At 52.3% G+C, this 18,366-nt stretch overlaps 1 protein-coding gene across 6 annotated transcripts; it reads left to right on the forward strand.

The window, feature by feature from the left end:
* On the forward strand, window positions 1-14,770 carry CC2D1B (coiled-coil and C2 domain containing 1B). Of its 6 annotated transcripts, XM_027108544.1 has the most exons (25): window positions 237-353; window positions 608-675; window positions 1,890-2,012; window positions 3,161-3,305; window positions 4,431-4,531; window positions 4,907-5,059; window positions 5,497-5,622; window positions 5,824-5,983; window positions 6,179-6,360; window positions 6,542-6,617; window positions 6,721-6,831; window positions 6,914-7,044; window positions 7,254-7,326; window positions 7,527-7,663; window positions 8,081-8,198; window positions 8,282-8,454; window positions 8,863-8,988; window positions 10,004-10,062; window positions 10,150-10,266; window positions 10,653-10,726; window positions 10,874-10,932; window positions 11,160-11,211; window positions 11,690-11,789; window positions 11,956-12,046; window positions 13,258-14,770. In XM_027108544.1, exons 3-25 carry the CDS (start codon window positions 1,947-1,949, stop codon window positions 13,384-13,386), a joined length of 2,559 nt encoding a protein of 852 aa, XP_026964345.1. In that variant the 5' UTR covers window positions 237-353; window positions 608-675; window positions 1,890-1,946; the 3' UTR covers window positions 13,387-14,770. The 6 variants fall into 6 exon arrangements, with proteins under 6 accessions (XP_026964344.1, XP_026964347.1, XP_026964349.1 ...); XM_027108547.1 differs by lacking the exon at window positions 4,431-4,531 and having other exon boundaries at window positions 243-353; XM_027108545.1 differs by lacking the exon at window positions 608-675 and having other exon boundaries at window positions 253-353.
* Window positions 14,771-18,366: the final 3,596 nt, after the last annotated feature.

Below are 18,366 nucleotides of genomic sequence, written 5' to 3' on the forward strand. Positions count from 1 at the left end.
AAATTGTATTAATAAATGGGCAAGGACAGGGTTCAAACCTGCTGCGTTTGCACAAGCAGCCGGACAACCCTGAACTGTACAACAACCCTCCGTGAAAACTTTGCGTTACCTGCCCGAAGGCGCCTGCGCGCTGAGAACCTCACCCTTGGAGTCACCTGTTGGAGCGCCACGCCCGCTTTGCCTTGCGCATGCGTAATACGCGCCGCACCGGTCGTGGAGTCACGTGTTAGAGCGCGAGGCGCCTCCCGCCGGGGCGCTTCCTGTCGCGGCTTCCTCGGCGGCCCAGGGGCCGCGGGAGGCCTGGGCGGTCCCCGGCGGGAGAAGGCCCAGGTCGGTTTCGGATCCGCCTCGAGGTATGCCGCGATCCCGCCCACTGGCGAGGGAAGAGGAGGGGACGGCGGGGGAGATGGAGGCGGCTGGGCAGGGCAGGGCGGCGCGTCCTGCAGCTCGGGAGTGGGGTCCCCGGCTTCCCCTCCCCTGCGCACTCCCTGCCCTTCTCTCGCCTGAGCCCGGGCCTGGTACAGCACCGCTGCCCCCAGCCCGGTGCCCCCGGAGCCGCAGACTTGGTGCGTCTCACTGACCCGCTGACTCCGTGTCACCCGCTTAGTTGACCGCCAGCTGTTCACCCAAGTCACTGAAATCTGACGCCTGGAGTCATCCTGAGCGCCCCCTCCCGTGAGTGCACATCTAGTTAACCTCCGAGCCCTGTTGATTTTACCCCCTAACTGGAGTCGGTCCACTTCTCTCCATCCCCAATGCCGCCCCCACGCTGTCTCAGCTTCTCCCCTTTCGCCGAGACTGTTGCAAGATGCTCGGTGCCGAGACGGCTTCCAGCCTGGGTTCGCCCTCCTACTTCCTTCCTTTCTGCAGCCAGAGGGATGTTTCTGAATCGCCGACCTGATCGCATCACGTCCATTGCCTTCAGAATCATGCCCAAACTCCTTTAGGCTTAAAGGTTTTTCTCTTTTGCCTCTTGCTCACATTTTCAGCTTCGCTTGTACCATTTCTTGCCTCACACTTTATGCCCCACTAATCCCAGGATAGTTTTCCTGTGCAGGTCAAGCTGTTGTCACCTCAGAACCATTATCAGGTTGTTCCCTATGTTTGGAATCCTATTCCCCTTCCTTCCCCCCAAAACCTTCATAACTCAGCATGGGCACCACCGTCTCCAAGAAGCCTTTTCTCTCTGCTGGGTAAGGGGCCGCCCCTGGGCACCCATGGCCCCTGGCGCAGCCCTGTGTGGGTTTTGTCCAGTGATAAGGGACGCTCCACCATGTAAATGTTCTTTGAGGACTGACACCATGTCAGATTCATTCTTGCGCTCCCAATGCCCAGGACACTCTGATGCACAGTAGGTCCTATGAATGGTTGTGAGGTCTCTGAGTGAATCAGAATGCTGAGTCAGATTTCTCTAGAGCAGAACTGTCCAATAGAACTTTCTGCAGTGATGAAAATGTTCATTATTTGTGCTGGCTGATGGTAGCCACTAGCTGAGGAACAGGATTTTTAACTTGATTAAATTTGAACATACACAGCCACATATGGCTACTGTGTTTAACAGCACAGTTTTAGAGCCTTTCTGAATCCTACCCAGCCTTATACCCACCCTGTACCTAGAGTTACTTCCCTGAACCTGCCTTCTTAAGCCACTCACCACTCAGCCACTTGGGTTTAATACGAATTTGTCAGTCAGTTCGGTAACTTTTTATTGTGTCCACACTCCCCCCCTTAAGCCTATTAACAGGTGGCCACGTCCCTTTCATCTTCCATGGTGCTTGCTTCAGTGCTATACTTCCAGGGCTGGAGTTTCAGCCTTGGGTGTTAAGCATTGCCTTCTTTCTCTGAGTTGGGAGTTTACTAACCACACCCATTGGGGGCGGGGCTTCTAGGCTGCTCCAGTCTGAGCCTCTGCGACTCCCCATTAGAGGAGCGTCCAGGCTGCCAAGATGCCAGGGCCAAGACCTCGGAAGGGCCCTCAGGCCAGTGACCAGGGTGTGGCAGCTGCCAAGCAGGTACGGATATACAGCCTCCTTTACCTTCACCTTCACCTCTGGGTCAGTCTGAGCGTGAGGGTCTCTGACAACTCGGGCAAACTGGGTCACGTGTGTGGTTTCCCTGTTCGTCTAGAGACTTTGAGCCATGCCTCCTGGAGTTGGCAGAACCCTTAGAGACCCTCTGACCCGCCCCTGCCACACACCTGTGGGAGATGAGGCCTGAACTCTCGTGTGTTTCATCCCAGGCTTCCTCCTGCCGTGGCCACCTCCGTGTGAATGACCTGGAGGGTTCAAGAACCGCCAGAGTTTAGGGTGTTCTGATGGAGTCTCAGTGCGCTCATGGATTCCTCATTTAGGGCCACAGCTTTGCCTGCCCACGACTTGGGCTGTGGCCCAAGTCGGGGACTGATGGGGTCTCTAATTTTCTCCCTTTATTTCTTCTGGGTGCAAGTTCTGAGACTTCTTAGCCCATTTTTATTGTCTTAAAAGAGGCAGGTAAGGGAGGTGGTAGGATAAGGGGCATAGACTCAAGACACAAGACCTTATTTTAAATTCTAGCTCTGCCACTTACAAGGCTGTCTCAGTTTCATCTGAAAATGGAGATAAAAATAGGACCTACCTTAGAGTAGTCAAAGTCATAGAGACAAAGAGTAGAATAGTGGTTACGGGGTGGGGGGGGGCAATGGGGAGTTGTTTAATGGGTACAGAGTTTACAGAGTTTCAGTTTTGCAAGATAAGTGTTCTGTGGACGGATGGTGGTGATTGCTGCATAACAATGTGGATGTACTTAACGCCGCTGAACTCTACACTTAAAAGCTGTTAAGATGGTGGTTTTCACACTACATGTGTTTTACCACAATTTAAAAGAAAATAGGACGTATCTCAGGATTATGAGAAGTAACTGAGATGGTCACATGGAGTGCTGCTACGTACCCTGCCCGGCAACTAGTGCTGTTAGTGTTGCTAGTAATCATAATGGTAGTGTGGTCTTACTGGGTTCTTTGTAGAGTCACCAGGGAGATAAGCATCCCACGGGGTAATGTTGCAGGCCTCAGTTTCCCTTTCTGCACATTAGGCCCCACAGACAGCGAAGGAGCCGCTGAGCTCCTGGAGGCTGGCTCTGGGGCTGGGCTCCACCCTCTGCCTCGTTGTGTGTCTCCTCTCAGCTTGGGCTGTTTATGGAGTTCAGCCCTGAGGACATGCTGCTGGGGATGGAGGAGACTGAAGATGATGGGGACCTGGAGGCTGAGCTGCTGGCCCTCACTGGGGAAGCAGGGACCACAGGCAAGAAGCCAGCACCCAAGGGGCAGGGTGAGTTTGGAGCACTTGATGCTGGGGCCAGGTGGGCTCTGCAGGGGGTGGGGAGCCGGCCAGATCATCCGGTCCTTCTGATATCCATGTCCCTTCTGCAGCATTCCCACCAAGAGGCCATCTTGCCCTGCTCACTTGGCTGTGTGATGGGGAGCTCACTCCTTTCTGGACTGCGCCCTCTCCCTTGTGGACAGTCAGCAGTCTGAGTCGCAGGCTGACTCAGGTCCCTATCCTTAGCCCTAGCCAGGGCCTGGTATAGACTAGGGGCTCAGCACAGGCTGAACTGGGCACATAATGAGTGCACAGAAATTGTGTCAAATGAATGAATAAGTGGTATCTCCCTCCCCAGCTTGGAAGAGGACAGAGACCTGAAGCCTGGGAGGGTCAGAGGGTCTAAACCAGGAACCCTTAGAAAGAACCATCTCCCATCCCGTGTGCTCCTGAGCTGAGGACAAGGAGAGGACCCAAGAAGGGGCTCACTGGTTGGGGAGAACGATGGCCATCACTTCTCTCTCAGTCCAAACCTGCTTTGGGTTTGATGAGCCTGGGTTTGAATCTTGGCTCTGCCATTTACCAGGATTGCAATGTTAGGAAAATTAATAAAGTTCTCAGTTTACTTATACATAAAATGTGGATAGTATTACCTGTCTTTTTTTTTTTTTTTTTTTTTTTTTGGCTACACTGCACAGCTTGTGGGATCTTAGTTCCCCAACCAGGGATTGAACCCAGGCCCTCGGCAGTGAAAGCGCAGAGTCCTAACCTCTGGACCGCCAGGAGTTCCCAGTATTACGTGTCTTGCAGAATTACTGTGAAGCTCAAATGAATGTTAAAAATCTTTATATATGTGAAAGGTGTGGTTAGGGGGAATGGATGGATATGTCTGTGAATAACTACCACAGCAAAAGTGCCAAGAAGGGAGCAGCTTGTTGCCTGTTGGAGGGCCTGGACAGGTTTCCCTGCTGAGGGTCTTCTGCACTGGGTCATAAAGGAAGAGCAGAGGTGGGACTTTGGCTGTCGAGGGGAAGGAGGATTTCTACCTGGGTGTGCCTGCCAGCTCAGTGGATTGAAGTCCCTCCTTTACTCCTTGGGAATCTTCTCTGAGTTGCTGTGACCCTCTTCCCCCAGCCCCACTGCCTATGGCCCACATCGAGAAGTTGGCGGCAGACTGCCTGCGGGATGTGGAGGAGGAGGAGGAGGAAGGGCTGGAGGACGATGCAGACTTGCTGGTGCGTCTGCCGGGCTGGTGTTGGAGGGCTCTGTGGTCAAGCCTGCGGAGGAGGCCTGGGGTGCTTCCCTCTGTGTGCGCTGATGTTGACTGAGTGCCTTGCCCTTCCTGGGCCCTTTTCCTGACTGTGTGGTGTGAGATCTGTCCCCTTTGATGTGTGGTCTGAGCTCTGTACTTGGGGATTTTCAGATTTGGAGGCTTCACTGATTTCAAGCCTATCCCTGGTCAGATTAAAGGAGTGTTTTGGTAAAGGGGACTTTCAGGCACAGTGAGTGATACTGGGAAATACTGCTGGGGGAGAGTGTCCTTGATTCTCGGGTCCTGTCGTGGGTCTGGTCATGAGGCTCCCCAGCTCCTGGGACTTGTGTCTCCCCAGACTGAGCTGCAGGAGGTCCTGGGTGCAGATGAGGAGGCTGGGCCCTTGGATGGCGAGGAGACAGCCAGCCCAGGTGGCTCTGAGAAGGAACAGGAGAACATTGAACCTCCAGTGCAGACAGCTCTCCTAACAGCTTCAGTCCCAGAGGCTCAGGTGGGTTCTGGAGGGTCCATCGTGCCTTTGTCCATGTCCTTTGTGCCTGCATGTCCATGTATAACACACACGGAGCACGGCTTGCCTGGGAATACTGTGAACTCTTTCCAGGGCCCTCCTTCAGCAGCTGCCCCAAGCAGAGGCTGAGCCCAAGAAACTCCTTGGTGGTTGCCGGCCTCAAAGGCCTCTCTGTTCTCCCAGACCGCCCCCTGCAGCCATTTCCTGGCCTCCACAGATTGTCTGGGCCTCTGTGTTTGCCTCTGACACGGCCTCTGGCCTCTCCAGTGAGTCTTTGCCTCCCACCTTGAGGCTTTTAGGTTCTTCCTTCTCCTTGAATCCAAGAGCTTCGTTTTCCGGGGCAGCTTCCTTGCAGGGAGGGAGCAGCAAGGGCCTGGCTGGCCCTGGAGTGGTGGGGCCCTGAACTCAAGTATCTACAGGCTGCAGGGCCTCAGGGGCTGCAGGCTCTGCTGGAGGATCGGATCCACAACTACCGGGAGGCGGTGGCCAGTGCCAAGGAGACAGGTGAAGCGGCCAAAGCCAGGCGCTGTGAGCGCGGCCTGAAGGTGGGTTGGGCTCGACTGGGGAGCAGGGCTAGTCGTGGGGCTGAGGGCGGTGAGGGCAGAGGGTGAGGCACCGGAGGAGCTTGGGCCAGCGGAGGGGAAGCCTCCCCGCCAGCCTCGCAGAGGGGAAGGATCCTGGGCCTGTCTTTGAGCAGGGTCCAGGCCGTGATGGCTGGCTAGGTTTCTGGTTCTTCTCTCCCTCAGACTCTGGAGTCCCAGCTGGCTGCTGTGAGGAAAGGCAGGAAGATCAGTGAGGATGAGATCCCACCTCCAGTGGCCTTGGGCAAGAGGCCCCTGGCCCCTCAGGAAACAACCAGCAGGAACCCTGAAGCAGAACCCCCAGCTCCCCCCTCCGTGGAGCCAGGTATCTGGAGAGAGTCAGATCCCATCCTGGTTCCCAAGGTCAGAGCCCAAGGCCTGCCTCCCCATCCTGCCATTGTTCCCTTGCTGTCAGTCACACCTTCCCTAAGAGGTCCTCAGGCCAACCAGACCTGGAGGCACTGGTGACCTTCTTCTTTGACCTTCATGTCCTCTCTGTGGACTTTTTGTTTCTCCATAGACAACCCCTCCAAGCCTGAGACAAGCCTCTTGGGCAGCCCTAGTATTTCTGGGCCCCCTGATTCAGACCCAGACCCACGGGCCTTGCTGTTGGCCCGACAGAGAGAGTACAAAGTGGCTGCCCTGAACGCCAAGCGGGCTGGAGACCTAGATCGTGCCCGAGAGCTCATGAGGATTGGGAAGGTATGGCATCTGGTTCAGAGGTCCTGTGTCCAATCTCTCATTTCACAGATGGGGCGGTGACCTGCTCAAGGTCACACAGCTCGACTGGGCTTCAGTGAGACTGGCCTGGGGGGGAGTTTTTCAGCCCAGATCCTTGGGGTTCCCTGGCTTATGCCCACACCTGCTTTTCTTCCTGCTGCAGAGATTTGGGGCCGTCCTGGAGGCCCTGGAGAAGGGGCAGCCTGTCGACCTGAGTGCCATGCCCCCAGCACCTGAGGGTCAGTGTGGGAATGGGCGGGGGGAGCCTGCTCAGGCTGGGGCTGGGGCTGACCAGGCACCCCACCCACACCTACATCTACACCTCTGCTCTGGGTCCCCCAGACCTGAAGCCCCTCCCACAGGCTTCCAAGGCCTCCACAGCACCCGCAGAGGTACACCCAGCAGTAGAGCGAGTGCAGCCAGTGATGGCCCCTGACATCCCGGCCACCCCAGGTAGGACCGGATGATGAGACTATGGAGTAGGGGCCTGGGGGGAGGCAGGCAGAGCTGAGGCCGTCTCCTTTCTCCTTTCAAGTGGCCCCTGCTGAGCCACAGACAGTGCTAGACGCCCTGCAGCAGAGGCTGAACAAGTACCGTGAGGCAGGCACCCAGGCTCGGGGCAGTGGGGATGAGCGCAAGGCCCGGATGCACGAGCGTATTGCCAAGGTGGGCCTGCAGCCTCCCTCCTTGGCTGGCTGCTGTCTGTCTGCTCCCTGGTCTTTGAGTCTTCATCTGTCTGTCTCTCTCTGGAGCTCTTGCTGCCTCAGGGGTGCTTTTTCCTCCTGGGGCTGCTGTCTTTGTCCTCTTCCTGTCTCTCCCTGAGTGGAGCCTGCAGACTGCTGCCCACCATCAACCCCTCCCTTCCTTCCCTGCAGCAATATCAAGATGCCATTCGAGCCCACCGAGCAGGACGGAAAGTTGACTTTGCTGAGCTGCCTGTTCCTCCAGGTGAGTGGGGCTTGGCCTGGGGGCTTATGAGGTCCCTGAGCAGGATGGGGGGAAGGGGAAACGATTTCTCACAGATCTGCCTCCGCTCTGGGGGAGGCACCCATCCCAGCCGTGCCCAGGAGGACCCACACAGGACCGGCAGCAATCGGGTGCCTCCCCAGGGCTACCCGAACCCTCTCCCCGTTGTCTCTCTTCTACAGGATTCCCCCCTATACCTGGCTGGGAGCCCACTGTGGGTACCGAGGAGGACGTGGTGGCAGCTACTTTAGCAGCTGCCCAGAAACTGGCCTCCTCGGAGGATGCAGCCCCCGCAGAGGAAGACGAGGACGAGGACAAGGTTTGGCTGAGTGCCCGAGGCTCCAGGGGTTGGTGGGGGGAAACAGCAGATGAGGGGTGAACCCAAACACTGGTGTCCAGCGAGGTAGATATTCTTTCTTCTACTTTACAGAGAAAAAACTTGGGCAAGGGCACCCAGCTAGGAATTAGCAGAGCTGGATTCAGACCAAGGTGTTTCTGACTCCAGAGCCCAGGTTTGATCCCCATTACCCTGCTGTCTCATGTTGGGAGGTTAGCTCAGAGAGCTTTTGAGGCTTCTTCTAGCTCTGAGACTCTCTAGGGCCCACGAGGGAAAGCCATTCCTTTCAGGTCACACAGTGAGTAAGTAGTACAGTGTTAGGAAGAGAGCCCGAGTCTGGAAACTGCCATGGCCGGGGTGGGGAACAGCCTCCTGTGACAGCCTCCTGGGCACCTGCAGGATGAGCCCCCAGCCCAGGCCCCAGTGGCCAAGAAGCCAGCACAGCCTCTGGTCCCTTCATTCCGGCCCCTGCCTGAGCCCAAAGCCTCGAGTTCTAAGGAGTCACTGAGTCCGGCTGGTGAGTTGGGGAGAAGAGGGATGGAGGAGTGAAGGCTCTAGTGAGAGGCAGGCATGGCTCTGACCAGCGTCCCCTCCCTCCAGTGCAAGAACAGGTGGCCCTGCTGCAGGCACGGAAACTGCAATACCAGCGGGCAGCCCTGCAGGCCAAGCGTGGCCAGGACCTGGAGCAGGCCAAAGCCCATCTGCGGGTGGCCAAATCCCTTGAGGCTCAGATCATCCAGGTGCGGGCTGGCCGACCTGTGGACCTCTCCAAGGTGAGTGTCGCCTGGTTAATGAGCAGCAGGACTTCTCAGGCAGAGAGGTGGGTGGCCGGCTGGACATGCAGACTGAACAAGGTGGCTGCTTGGAGGAGGTGGGACCTGAGTAGGATGTGGTGACAGCTGAGAAAGCCTTGTGCTTATGCATCTCTCTGTCCCAGGACCCCAAGAGAGGCCAGGGGAGGCCAGGGGGGCTGCCTGTGGTGAGAGCTGACCAGGACGGGCAAGGCCAGAGGAAAGCAGAGCATTGTAGCAGCCTGGGATAGGATGGCAGGCAATGAGTTCCCATCACTGGAGGTTACTAGAGGCTGGAGAAGCATTTCGTTTGGATTCCTGTGTCTGTTAGGCTCAGTAGAGGAATAATCTAACTCTTGAGGCCCCTGAGGGGCCTTGTGACCTGGGCAGGTGCCTTCACCCTTAACGGATGAGGAGGGCGACTTCATCCTGATCCACCATGAGGACCTGCGACTCTCTCAGAAGGCTGAGGAGGTGTATGCCCAGCTACAAAAAATGCTTCTGGAGCAACATGAGGTCAGTAAACTGCTTGTCTGTCCTCCCCTTTCAGTGCCCACAGCCTCCCCTTGGTGAAAGGCAAGATAGGATTCAAATTCTAGCTCTTCTACTTACTTGGCTGTGTGATCTTGGGTAAGGCACTTCCCTTCTCTGAACCACATTTTCCTCATCTATAAAATGAATGATTAATGCCCCTCTTGCCAGGGTGGTTATGAAGTTCAAACAGAGTGCAGGGGGAATTACTTTGAAGATGGGAGGAAGAAGTGTTTGGGGAGACAGATATGCGTGTGTGTGTGTGTGTGTGTGTGTGTGTGTGTGTGTGTGTGTGTATGTATGTATGTAAGATATACATAGATGTATAACTGGGTGTATGTGTATCTATCTGAACGGCTGCCTGCAAGTCTGCTTTCTAAAGTGATATTTCTATTAGGTTTTTTTTTTAATTTATTAATTAGTTTATTTTTGGCTGCCTTGGTCTTTTTTGCTGCGCGTGGGCTTTCTCTAGTTGCGGCAAGCTGGGGCTACTCTTCATTGCTGTGTGCGGGCTTCTTATTGCCGTGGCTTCTCTTGTTGTGGAACACGGGCTCTAGGAGCACAGGCTTCAGTAGTTGTGGCTCGCCGGCTCAATAGTTGTGGCTCGTGGGCTCTAGAGCTCAGGCTCAGTAGTTGTGGCGCACAGGCTTAGTTGCTCCGCGGCATGTGGGATCTGCCCAGACCAGGGCTCGAACTCGTGTCCCCTGAATTGGCAGGCGGATTCTTAACCACTGCGCCACCAGGGAAGTCCCTTTCTGTTAGGTTTTAATGAAGAATAGGAGTTTGCTAAGGGAATTTAGGGGAATGGCTATCCTCAGGAGAGGAAACAGCAAAAACTCAGAGAAGTGCAATGGGACTTGGGAGCAGTGAACTTGAGGTACGTGTTGGAGGAGAGGGGTGAGTCTATAGAAGGTTGGACCTTTCAGAAGTCAGGCCTCGAAGGCCAACCTAGACGGGTCCTGCTCTGGACTCTGGATTCACTCTGAGCCCCCATTTTCAGAAGTGTGTGCTGTTCTCCAAGCAGTTTATGCACCAGGGCAATGTGGCCGAGACTACCCGGTAAGTGCGGGGCTGGGGCTGGAGCTTGTGGGGTGGGGAGCAGAAAATGAGCCCTGCCATGCTGATGTGCACACCTGTCCCTGTCAGGTTTGAGAATCTTGCTCAAGACCGCAAGAAGCAGCTTGAGATCCTGCAGCTGGCCCAGGCCCAGGGCCTTGACCCTCCCAGCCACCACTTTGAGCTGAAGACATTCCAAACTGTGAGGTGCCAAAGCCTAAGGGAGACCGTGGCTCCAGGCAGGGACTGGGCAAGAAGCTGGGAGCCAGGGGTGGAGACTTAGGCCCCTTGAGTGAAGCTTCCCAGGCTTGACCCTGAAGTAGGCCCTGGGGCTGGGGAGCAGTAGGACATGGTGCCTGTCTGTGAGGAGGGACTCAGAGCTGTGTGGTGGCTGGGGAAAGAGCCCTGGACTAGGGGTCACAGACCGAGGTCTGCACGCCAGCTCTGCTGCTTCTACTCAGACAAGCTTTGCTTCCCTGGGCCCATTCTCCTCTTGGCCACCACCCTGCTGGGTAGGCAGCCACTGGAAGAGGGGACCTTTTCCTACTGCTCTCCTTCACTTTGGGCTCTTTCTCCTTGCTTCGTGGCTCTAGGATCTTCGCAGAACTGAACAGCACAGAAATGCATCTGATTGTTGTCCGGGGAATGAACCTCCCAGCCCCTCCAGGTAGCCCTAGGGCCACCCCTACTCTAAGAGGCACTTGTCTAGACTCTCCACTCCTAGCTGCTTAAGGAGGCACTGGCTCTCCCTCTGCATCAAGTGCTGGACTCCTGGCTACTCCCTCTGACCCTGACTCCTGCTTCTCCTTCATAGGGGTGACCCCTGATGACTTGGATGCCTTTGTGCGGTTTGAGTTCCACTATCCTAATTTGGTGAGATTCAGGTAGCAATAGGATCCTGTGAACCCCATCTTCCCTTCCAGGGCCCTGTGCTCTATTTCTCCCCATCCCTGGAGTCTGGCTATAGGGAGGGGTTTGAAGACCCTTGGGCCCATTCCCTCTGTGGGTCCCTTCCCTCAGCATTGATGTAGCCCAGAGTTCCTGGCCCTGTAGCTCTGTTTTTTCAAGCTGTCCTGACTCCTCTCTTCTCACTGCTTTAGGACCAGGCTCAAAAAAACAAAACAGCTGTGGTGAAAAACACAAACTCTCCAGGTGAGGACCCACGTGAGGGCTGCTTTCTCCTCCCTCTCACCCTCTGATATATCTGTGCAGCACTTGTGTTTCCAGAGTGCTTTCAGATCTATTATCTTACTTGGTCTTCTCAGCTTAGGAGATAAAGGCAGGTATTACTACTACTTCTCTAAGGTAATTGGGGAAACTGAAGCTCAGAGAGGTAGAGGGACTTGCCTAGGGCCTCACAGCAAGGAGATGGTGGAAACAGGACTTGAATCCAGGAATCCTGACTCCAAATTCCAAGCCTTTCCCATTTTGGTTTGATCTGTGTCTAACAAGAACTGTCCAAGTGGACTTCAAGGCCAGGACCTCGATGCTCTCTCTACCTCCCTCTGGTGGCAGTGACTCCGAATTGCAGGCAGAAAGATTGCGAGGAGAGGCCAGCCCTGAGCCAGTTTCCACTTCGTCAGGAAATCCCTGAGAGCCAAGTTCCTCTGTGTTCTCCCCACTCTTGCAGAATTTAATCAGCTCTTCAAACTAAACATCAACCGAAACCACCGGGGCTTCAGGAGGGTGATTCAAAGCAAAGGAATCAAGTTTGAAATCTTCCACAAAGGGTGAGGGCTCTGGTCAGTCACACTGCCAAGGTGGGCTGGGGGGAAGGATTGGTTTCTGTTGCTGCTGCTGCCCCTGCTACTATTCAGTTTTCTTGTGCTGGGTTTAGCCAGCTCATTTCTGCCTTCCCTGCCCAGTCCAATCCTCTGCTGACTCTTGGCTTTCCAGATCCTTCTTCAGAAGTGACAAGCTGGTCGGCACAGCCCACCTGAAACTGGAGCGTCTGGAGAATGAGTGTGAGATCAGAGAGATTGTGGAGGTAGGGTGGGCAAATCGGAGGACTTGGCAAGAAAAGAGCCAACGTTCACTGAACATCAGTCCCTGTTGTGGGTTTTCTGTGCCCATTAATTTAAAAATATCCATAAGTGTGCTATAGAGTATGTGCTATGCCCATTTCACAAATGAAGAGATTCAGAGGGTCTGAGAAAACTTCACAGCGTCACCCAGAGAGGAAGTAGCTACAGTCCTTCCAAGACGCTCTGCACTACTCAGGCTCCCACGGATGGTGGACTAGGGGGCTTTTGAGGGGCCTGATCACAGCTGTCAACTTGGCACACACAGATTCCTAGGTGTCTGGGGGCAGGTTATGGTTGAGGCAGTTGTCTGGCAACGTGATGAAGTAGAACAAGCTCTGGACATAAAGTTGATAATATATTTCCTGAGGAGGGACCCACCAGAACACAGCTAGTCCGTGTTTAGGAATCAGCCCCAGACAGCTCCTTAAGCTTCCCTGAACTCACTGAATTTCACAGGGACTCCCAGAACTTGCCCCTGATGATGAGGCAACTAAGGTTCCCAGAGGAGAAGGGTGTTCCACAAGCTCGGACAGAGCCTCTCTGGCACAACTAGGCCCAGACCCTGGCTGATGCCTTCGTAGGCTGGGGCTTTTCCCACTACATTGCCTCTGCCTGTTAGGGGGAGTTCTTAAGTGGGGCCTGTATCAGCCCCAGTGAGGTTGGTTAGACTTCACAATTCTGTAGCACTGCTTTGAACTCCAGCCGCCCCGTCTCCTGCATAGGAGGGAAGTAGCGTGGCGGCTGGAAAGACAAGCACGTCCTGACCTTGCTGCACAGTGGCTGTGTGATGGTATCATTCACTTCTCTGGGCCATCTGTGAACTGAAGTTTTGGGCTCAGTGATTTTTCAGGCTGCACCTTGAAGCCAGAGCATTTCTTCCAGGAGTTGCCAAGGGGATTGTGGGGAAAATTGAGTAAGCAGAGCTCTAGGTTTCTCACTTCCACTTCAGAGCATTGGTGCTTATTTGGATTTACATATGACTTTTTTAATAAGACTTACCTAAAACCACCACCATCAAACAGCAGGAGGGTGGGGTTGTCCTGAGATGGAGACTCTGGTGTTGAGATGCAGGATGCTTTTAGCTCCTCTCTCTCCTCACCTGTGAGCACAGGGAGCTCCCTGCTCCCCACCCCTTTCCCCTCAGTTACCATCTCCCTCTCCGTGGTCCTCACAGGTCCTGGACGGAAGGAAGCCCACTGGGGGCAAGCTGGAGGTGAAGGTGAGGCTGCGGGAGCCTCTGAGTGGCCAGGATGTGCAGATGGTCACCGAGAACTGGCTGGTCCTGGAGCCCAGGGGCCTGTGAGGTGGGCAGCTCTCTGGGCCCTTAGAACCTCTGTCCCCTGCTCACTGCCTGGGCCCTCCAGGGACCCTTCCAGTACTCAACTCATATCTAAGGAGAAAGCCTAGGAATTTCTCATCTGTGAGGAAGACCAAGAGGCAAAACTGTTGGTTGGGTAGTGCTCAGGCTCAGTGTCTCGTGATCTTCAGCAGAACTGGGGAAGGAAGTTAACTTTCCCAGGTCTGTCTTCAGGAAACCCTTTCTAAAATCTACTTGTACATTCGCTGCAGTTTAGACTTCCTGAGCTTTGTGCCCTTGTGCAACAGAGGGTCAACGTAGGGAGTGGAGTCAGGCCAGCAATTCCTCTCCAGCTTCCCCCGCCCCCGCCCCCGGCTTTGCTGGCGATAGCGGTCATTGTACATAAAGGAGATGCTGCTGCACAAGCACCAAAGACCTGTTAAGTACTTGCATATTGACCACGGCCCTAGTCTTTCCTGTTGCTGGCCCCTCCCCAGGCCTCCACCCAAACAGGCTGGATTCCAAGATTCCCCCTACCCCTCCATCTGGGGGAGGGCAAGGACAGCCTCACTGCTCTGCCATGGAGTCTTGTCACCCCTTAACCCCTGGGTAGCAACTGCTTGCAGCTTGCCCCAGCCCCCAGTTGCACCATTTCTAGATGTGCCTTTAAAAGATAGAACTGTAAGGGATGGGAAAACTCGAGTGTGATCTGGACACCCCGCCACACCCCCTGCTTTGGGTGGGGGCAGGGTTCTGTGACTCCAGGTGGCCAGTGGCAGCCTATCCCACACAACTCAGTTTACCCCCTCAGTTTGCCCTGCCTGTGCCTGTGCCTTGGTTCCTGACAGCTGCTGCACTAGCCTCCCTGCTTCTCAGAGCTCTCAGTGGAAGTTTGTTCAGGACTGTGTGGTGGGAAGTAAGGGTAGGGCTGTGTTGGGTTTGGTCCATGTACCTAAGACTGAAAGAATGTTAACTAGGAAAGAAAAACTATATATATGTGTGTATATATATTATGTAGCTGATTTTATTTAAGAAACTAGGTCTAATTAATTAACTCATTGTAGGGGATTTACACTCTCCTCACAAAGTAACCATGAAAGTCCTAAACAAAAGCCCTGCTGCTCCCTGTCACTTTTTAAAGCCAGAGTGGCAGTAACATTTGTTAATTGACAGAAACTGCTGCTATGGCTTCCTCTAGAGACAGGGCAGGGGAAGCCTTGCCTCTTCAGCTCATCACCTAGGGAAATCCCTTTGTTTCTTCCCAAGAAATTCTCCTTTGGCTTTGTTTTTCTGAATGGATGGAAATAATGGAGGGATTTATAGTTGCAACAGATTTAATGTTCAAAACTGCAATATTCTACATCTCTTAGAAATAAACTTTAATACCGCATCTTTTTTCCCCCTTTTTTTGAAGCATTAAGTTCAACAAAGCATTCCTGAAGATAATTTTTTAAGGCTTTATGTAAAGCAGATACATTCAACTTACTGATCACTATAGCACTGCAAATGCACAGCTCGGGGATTGAGCTTTTGTGTGTGTGTCTTTTTCTGGGATGGAGCTGGACCATGCTTCCCTGCCCTTAAGAGCAGAGCTTACAGTGGGTAACAGAGCAGGGACAACAAATAACTTTTCTGAGAGCTTGCTGGCCAGTCTTACCTATCAGAGTGAACTACCAAAAATTCCACTGATGTGAGCCTTAACCCTTAAATGCAGTCATATCTATATGTCGTACAAGCAGCCATCTAGAATGAAAAGGAGGGTTGTTAGCCCTCCTAAGGTGGCCTAGAGCAAAGAGGGGTGGCAAAGAGGGTTCCTGACTCAACCTAGTCTTCCCCGCAGGGTTTGCACCCAACTCACCAGTGCTAAGAGGGCTTGAAGCTTCTGCCAGCCCTAGGAATTTCTAAACTCTCCTCTGCTAGAAATTTGATAGGAAGTTTTCTGTGGCTCAGAGATTTCCCATCATAACCTGTTCAATTTCATTCTGCTTAACTGCCCTTTGCTTTTTGGAAAACAGAACTTCCAGGCTGAGAGAGGCAAGACAAAGCCGCCCACTGGACTTAGAGACTAAGGTTCTTAAAAGGCCTTTGTTTTAGCCACAGCATGCAGGGGTCACTGGCATGGGAGGAGCCTGCCCAGCTTCATCTTCTCCTAAGATTTATCCAAATGCAGCAACTCAGCATCGCAGATTAGTGACTTATGAGCAGTCGAGAACCAGCCACAACCCAAATCATTTTTAAATTTTAAAATTTCTTTTCAATTTAGTGCAAGGCACATTTTCTTTTGAAATAGTGAACTGAACAAAATATGGAAGAAATTTATCTCAGAATCAGGAAGTCTTGCTCACAATTAAAGGGCAGACTAGTTTATTATTTTCCTTTCTTATAGCACTATTCTGAAACCTGCATTGTTGCTTCCCAATTTTTGAGCGCTTGTTTTCCAAATATATGTGGGCAGCTCTTAAAAGATCTTGCCCCTTAAGTAAAGGCTACAGGGCTTCCCTGGTGGCGCAGTGGTTGAGAGTCCGCCTGCCGATGCAGGGGACATGGGTTCGTGCCCCGGTCCTGGAAGATCCCACATGCTGCAGAGCGGCTGGGCCCGTGAGCCATGGCCGCCGAGCCTGCGCGTCCGGAGCCTGTGCTCTGCAACGGGAGAGGCCACAACGGTGAGAGGCCCACGTACCGCAAAAAAAAAAAAAAAAAAAGTAAAGGCAACTGCTTTTAAGATGAAACTGTGGAGCTGAGACTGGTAGAAGGTAGAGGCAGGTAGCTTGCACCTGGTCCAGTTCCATCACAGATTCTTCGCTTCTCTGGGCCTCAGCTTCCCAAACTCTAAAATGGGCGTTATCATTCCTATTCTGCTCCTTATCCCTTCTGGCTACATTACAATCCTCCAAATCCCATTACTGTCATTATTAAAATTATTTTAGCATTATTATTAAAATAGAAACCACCGTCACAAACTTGCTCTAGAAACAGTGTTAAGCAGATTGCTTGCTTGTTGTCTGAAGTGCATTAAATGCATAAATTATTCCCCAGATGACTATTTATGATAGAAGTAAATTCAGCTGGAAATTCTGAGCTCACCAGCATTCAGGAAACACTGTGCATGAGGGAAGACACTAGATGGGAACTTATACAGGGCAAAGTTGCATATTTCTGTAGCCCTAGAGTCTGGTAGGTGCTCAGATAAGAGGTGATAAAAAGAAATGGAGAAACTACACTGCCGAGCATTTGGTAAGAATTTAGTTTTTAAAAATTTAATGTTACCAGAATGGCAATTTCTGTTCCTCTTTATAAGGATCTCTGTATCTCAATCTAAGTTTACATTATAGAAGAATCTGCCTTATTTAGAAATGTGATGTTTCAGTTCTATACAACATACAGTGTATAAAAACAAAAATGAAACGAGGGAAAACAGTGAACTAGCTTTGGCTATTTTATGCCCAATTCCACAAGATGATTTTACTAAACATAAAGGACATTTTATGCAATTGAGAATGGACCTGACTGTGCAGGGCCAGAGTAGGGGAATTTAAAAGTTTGCACTGATCCCAAAAGGTATGGATAACTGCAAGATCTATTTAGGTGGCAGGAAGAAAGGTAACTTCTCTAGGAGGACAGGACCAAGGGAGCCAGCTCCTACAGAAGCTCCGATTTATATTTAGACCAAGCTAGATGTTACACCCAAATACCTACTACCAGTATTATTAACCCTGTTATTAATACCCCTGTTATTAACAAGTGCATCCTGTGCCTGTCAGGTTTGGGGGGTGACAGTCCAAGGGCTCGGTCCTTACAAGCTGGTGTTCGGTGGGCTCCCATTCTTTTCTTGCCTTAGAAGCTCCAAGTCTACGGGAAAGGTCACAATCCCAGCTCTCTGCAGCCACCATCAGCGAAGGCTGTGGAGAGGCAGATGTAGAAGGTTGATTTCCCCCACCACGGAAGAGAACTATACCTAGCTAGACACACTTGGGCCTCAGAAAACAGCTGTTGCCCTAAACGTAGTTCCACAGCCTGTAATTGCCAAGTGCTAAGCCCAGCTCCAGCCACTGAGGAGCAGCCTCTCACTGTCTCAGAGGCCCGCGCTAGCTTCCAGGGGCTTCTTGGAGTTGTGCTTTCACTGAAGAGGGACCAACCTCTCGCTTGGCCTGGGTGTTTAGAAGATGCCAGTGCCAAGGAAGTGAGTTGCCCTAGAGCAGTGTTTTTCAAACTGTGGGTTGTGAAATCTATTTGGTCTGTGACCAAAATAAATTCTTAATGAAGGAGAAAATGATCAGAGTGCATCACATATATTATTTGGTAAACCAAATATTATTTGGTAAATAATTTGTTAAATCAAATCTTGGCTTCTAATACCACTTCCTCTTAAAAAAAAAAAACAAAAAAAAAAACAGGCTGATTCCAAGGCTGGGACAGGGTTAGCCCAAGATGGCCCTGGGGCATCTTGTTAGGCCAGAAAAGGAAGTGTTCAGAAAAATGTTAGGAGCATGTCACAAGGATGTGGGAGCTCACCTGAAGGGGTTCTCTCTGGCCAAAGCTGAGACCATTTGAGCACCAAAATAATGAATCAGAACCATTCAAAAAGTAATCCCAAGTCCATAATGAAAACTAATTACATGAATAAATACGAAAGAAGGGCTTTTGCTTATAGATAATCAAGTGCAACTGATAAAGGTAGAGGAAGTGCTGGAATTGAGAAATCATTTGTAGCCATTATAGTAAAAGATCAATTCAGACAGGAAACATCAGAGAATGCTAACTTGTAAGGGGAAATTTCAGTGAGCAAGATATCTGCATGATCTGCAAATATCTCTACACGTATTGGTTATTTGTTCCAAGGGGGAAAATATACAGTGGACAAACTGGACCACACCTTGACCAGGTGATGAAAATTTACCATCAGTGAGGGGCAGAAGGACATTAAGTAACCCCTAATGTGGGTCACTTAAGTGACCCCTGTTGTGTCCTAAGAAGGACACAACATCA

Source organism: Aethalodelphis obliquidens, unplaced genomic scaffold (assembly GCF_003676395.1).
Source record: "Aethalodelphis obliquidens isolate GAN/ISIS:26980383/991018 unplaced genomic scaffold, ASM367639v1 scaffold9, whole genome shotgun sequence".
NCBI lineage: Eukaryota > Metazoa > Chordata > Mammalia > Artiodactyla > Delphinidae > Aethalodelphis > Aethalodelphis obliquidens.

Bases quoted from the DNA above. Each gene is read 5' to 3' on its own strand.
- CC2D1B (XM_027108543.1), top strand. From the start codon at position 16: ATGGGCAAGGACAGGGTTCAAACCTGCTGCGTTTGCACAAGCAGCCGG. The intron at 2,013-3,160 runs GTACGGATATAC...GTCTCCTCTCAG, and splicing joins GTGTGGCAGCTGCCAAGCAG to CTTGGGCTGTTTATGGAGTT. The intron at 3,306-4,906 runs GTGAGTTTGGAG...GTGTCTCCCCAG, and splicing joins GCCAGCACCCAAGGGGCAGG to ACTGAGCTGCAGGAGGTCCT.